The sequence below is a fragment of the Helobdella robusta genome, assembly GCF_000326865.2.
Source record: "Helobdella robusta unplaced genomic scaffold HELROscaffold_305, whole genome shotgun sequence".
NCBI lineage: Eukaryota > Metazoa > Annelida > Clitellata > Rhynchobdellida > Glossiphoniidae > Helobdella > Helobdella robusta.
The window spans coordinates 1-4,746 of NW_008704520.1; the positions used below are offsets into that span (position 1 = coordinate 1).

The 4,746-nt window shown below is 30.2% G+C and overlaps 1 protein-coding gene across 1 annotated transcript in view; it reads left to right on the forward strand.

Moving 5' to 3' along the window:
• Positions 1-2,044: 2,044 nt before the first annotated feature.
• HELRODRAFT_184320 (hypothetical protein) overlaps positions 2,045-4,746 on the forward strand; it is a gene marked incomplete at both ends in the record, with an annotated part of 4,293 nt that continues 1,591 nt past the window's right edge. The window contains 2 exons of the mRNA XM_009022183.1: positions 2,045-2,234; positions 2,678-3,595. Coding sequence (XP_009020431.1) covers positions 2,045-2,234; positions 2,678-3,595 — 1,108 coding nt within the window. The remainder of the gene's footprint in view (positions 2,235-2,677; positions 3,596-4,746) is intronic.

Sequence of the window (4,746 nt, forward strand, 5' to 3'; positions counted from 1 at the left end):
AATAACACTATATAACTTTATATAAATCTTTATAACCGTATATATCACTATATAACTATGTATAATCAATAACTCTACTTAACTCTGTAAAAGACTATATAACCGTATAAAACATATTGTAACTATATATAGTAAATAACACTAAAAAACTATATAAAAATCTACATAACCTTCGAAATACTACTAAACTAAACTGGTTTTTCTACTCGGCTCAGTGGCTCTAAACTAGTAAGCGCTAAGCTTATAAGTTTTAGGATCGTCACAAACTATATATAAATCTATATAACCGTTTATATCACTATATAACTATATATAAGCAATAACATTATACAACTATATATAAATCTATATAACCGTATATATCACTAAATATAACTATATATAATCAATAACTCTACATAACTATATATAAGACTATTTAATCGTTTATAACATAACTATATATAGTTAATAACACTAAAAAACAATATATAAATCTATATAACCTGTGAACTACTACTAAACTAAACTGGTTTTTCTACTTGCCTCAGTCGCACTAAACTATTATGCGCTAAGCGCATAAGTTTTAGGATCGTCACAAACTATTTATAAATCTATATAACCGTATATATCACTATATAACTAAATATAATCAAGAAATCTACATAACTATATATAAATTTATATAACCGTATATCTCACTATATAACTTTATATAATCAATAACACTATATAACAAAATGTATATCTATATAACCGTATATAACACTATTTGACCATATATATTAAATAACTTTACATAATTATATATAAACCTAGATAACCATATATAACACTATATAAATATATATAAATCTTTATAACCGTATATATCACTAGATAACTATATATAATCAATAACTCTACATAACTATATGTAAGACTATATAACCGTATATAACCGTTTAAATTAATTTAACCGTATATAACACTATATAACTATATATAAATCTTTATAACCATATATATCATTATATAAATCTATATAATCAAAAACTCTACATAACTATATATAAATCAATATAACCGTATATATCACTGTATAACTATTTATATTCAATAACTCTACATAACTATATATAAGACTATATAACCGTATATAACATAATATAACTATATGTAATTAATAACACTACATAACTATATATAAATCTATATAATCAATAATTCTACATATCTATATATAAATCTAGATAACCATATATAACACTATATAACTATATATAAATCTATATAACCGTATATATCACTATATAACACTATATAATCAATAACTCTACATAACTATGTATAAGACTATTTAACCGTATATAACATAATTTAACTATATATAGTTAATAACACTAAAAAACAATATATAAACCTAGATAACTGTATATAACAAAATATAACTATATATAAATCTTTATAACTGAATATATCATTATATAACTATATATAATCAATAACTCTACATGTCTATATATAAGACTATATAACCGTATATAACCGTATAAATTAATATAACCGTATATAACACTATTTAACTATATATAAATCTTTATAACCGTATATATCACTATATAAATATATATAATCAAAAACTCTACATAACTCTATATATAAATCAATATAACCGTTTATATCACTTTATAACTATATATAATCAATAATTCTACATAACTATATATAAGACTATATAACCGTATATAACATAATATAACTATAAAAACACTTCAAAACTATATATAAATCTATATAATCAATAATTCGACATAACTATATATAAACCTAGATAACCTTATATAACAGTATAGAACTATATATAACTCTTTAATAAATATATATAATCAAAAACTCTACATAACTATATATAAATCAATATAACCGTATATTTCACAGTATAACTATATATAATCAATAGCTTTACATAACTATATATAAGACTATATAAGACTATATATATAATGTTGTTGATGCTAACCTAGTTCATCTAACTAGACTCGGAAAAAAATCTGACGATCATACTCGACCGCTGCTTTTGAAAATGTATAGTGTTGACATAAAAAACATGATAATTAAAAACGTCTCTAAATTAAAATCGCTTGACGTCAGCCTGGGTCGCATCGGACTCAGTCACGATCTCTCTCCAGAGCAGAGAAAGGAACTAAGGTCAAAGATAGAGGAGGCAAGGGCATTGGAAGCTTCTGACAAGGGTTTTTTATACCGTGTAAGAGGTCAGGTTGGCAAATGGAGGGTGGTGAAATTTCCGGTAACTCTAAGGCTGACCTAGGTATTCAACTGACGAATACTAATGATGTTTGTGGTGATGATGGCGTTCATGGTGACTTTCTGACGACAAAGAGTATTGGTAGTAGTAGTTTTGTTGGTAATGCTTGTGGGTATGATGATGGCCGTGGTGATGATATTAGAAAATATTCGATATCAAATTGTTATGTTAATGATTTTAAAAATTATGGTCATATTAGTGCAAGTGATAGAGTTAGTGGTAAAGATGGTGTTGGCAGTTTTAACATAAAAGATGTTAGTTTTAATTTGAATAATAATAGTAATGTTGTTGGTGGTGAAGATTTTGGTGTTCTCAGTCTGACGCTTGGGGTTATTGGTAACGATTAGTTGGATTCATCTCTCGATGGTAATAAATGTTTAATGATGAAAGGCACTGGCAATGACTTAAATGGTAATGTTATTTTTTGTTGTTGTAATGATGGTCATGGTCTTGATGGTGGTGGTTATTCGATGGTCTGTGGTACTGGAAGCGATCTGAACGTTATTGGAAAAAATGGTTGTGGTAAAGATGATGGTAGTGATTGCGTAATAACAAATGGTGCCGGTAATGATTGTAATGAAAGTGGTGGTTTTAATGATTTAAAAAAAGTAGGTAATAACAATGTAATGAAAGGTGGTGCTGTTGGTAGAAATATTGGTGGAATCAAAAATGATCGGACTAATAATAACTTTTGTGTGGTTAAAGTAAAATTGGGTTTACTAAATATAAGATCGATTGGCTCAAAGTACAACATCATTTATGATTTGATCAGTGATGGTTTGGATATTTTTGTTGTTACTGAATCATGGCATGGTTCATCAGAAAATCCCTCCATTGCGTTATCTGCTCCTCCCGGTTACCGCTTTGTAGATTGTGTAAGAGATCACGACCCTCTTCATGGTGGATTGATAATATTTTTTCGTCTATGTTTGAAATGTAAAAAAATAGCCTTACCTACAGTTACCACATTTGAAGTTTTGGCGGTCAGGTTCACAGTTAATAGTCAGGAGTTTATTTTGCTCGCTATTTACAGACCGGGTTCTGCACAGCCGTCTGGATTATTTTTTAGAGAACTGATTTCTATTCTGGAAAACATTACAGTACTCAGTTCTCGAATTGTTTTAACCGGGGACTTCAATGTGCACGTTGAAAAGACGAATGATCCTCATGCTGCTAATTTAAATGAAATCTTCGATAATTTTCAACTCATCAATCGTGTAAAAGCACCAACACATTTACGTGGTGGTACACTAGACTTGATAGTAACCTCCGAGGATTTTCCAGTTCATGATTGTTTAGTCCATCCAAGTGGAATTTATTCTGATCATAGTTTTATTTGGACTGAACTGTCGATGACTCGAGGATATTTGGTTGGAATTAAAAAAGTTTCTAAAATGTGGAATCAGATGAATGTTGATGACTTCATCAAACTTGTGCTTGAATCTCCACTCTCCAAATCATGTCAAGGCAATGAGGTAGACAAGGAATTGCATTTATTTAACAACGAGTTAAAATCTATTGCTGATAAAGTTGTCCCTATTCGTGCAGTGACCGCCAATAACGTTCGTATGGCTCCGTGGTTTGATAATGATTGCAGGTTGGCCAAGCGTTTGTGCAGAAAAATGGAAAGAAGATACAGAAAAAGTTCACAGTTGATTCATCAAGATGAATGGAAGACTGCGTTGAAGAATAAATCGGAACTTTTCTCTAAAAAACGTCGTCAGTATTGGACAAAAGTTGTTGATGAAAATAAGATGAAACCAAAAAATCTTTGGCGGGTTGTGAACAGCATTCTTTGCAGGGGTCGTAACGATAAATCCTGCTCGGATATGGATGAACTAACACCTGATCGATTTATGTGTTATTTCAATGAAAAGTTAAGCAAGCTGAGAGATAGTGTCAACAATGATGCTCAACCGAGCCTGGCAGAATTCCAATCAGGTGTCAGTAATAGTTTGTTCTCAACGTTTTCTATGGTTTCTGAAGAGGAGGTAATACAGTTAGTTCAAAATTCACCTACAAAGTCGTGTCAACAAAATGTAATACCTACCCACGTATTAAAGAAGTTTATAAAACTATTCGCACCATTTTTGGCAAGCCTGATAAACAGCAGTTTAAATGTGGGACAGTTTCCTTCTGGCTGCAAGCATGCTATCATAGCTCCGCTGCTGAAGAAACATAATCTAGACGAAAATGATGTTGGGAACTACAGACCAATTTCTAATCTGTCTTTCCTATCCAAAATTATCGAACGTGTGGTTGCCAGGCAAACACTCAGTTACTTGAACAATAACAATTTATTGCCGAAATATCAATCTGGATTCCGTCAGTACCATTCGACAGAAACTGCTCTTTTGCAAGTTTTCTCAGAAGTGTACGGGGCAATTGATGAACAAAATGTGGCAATGCTAGTCTTTCTTGATATGTCATCCGCATTTGATTGCGTAAATCACAAAGTA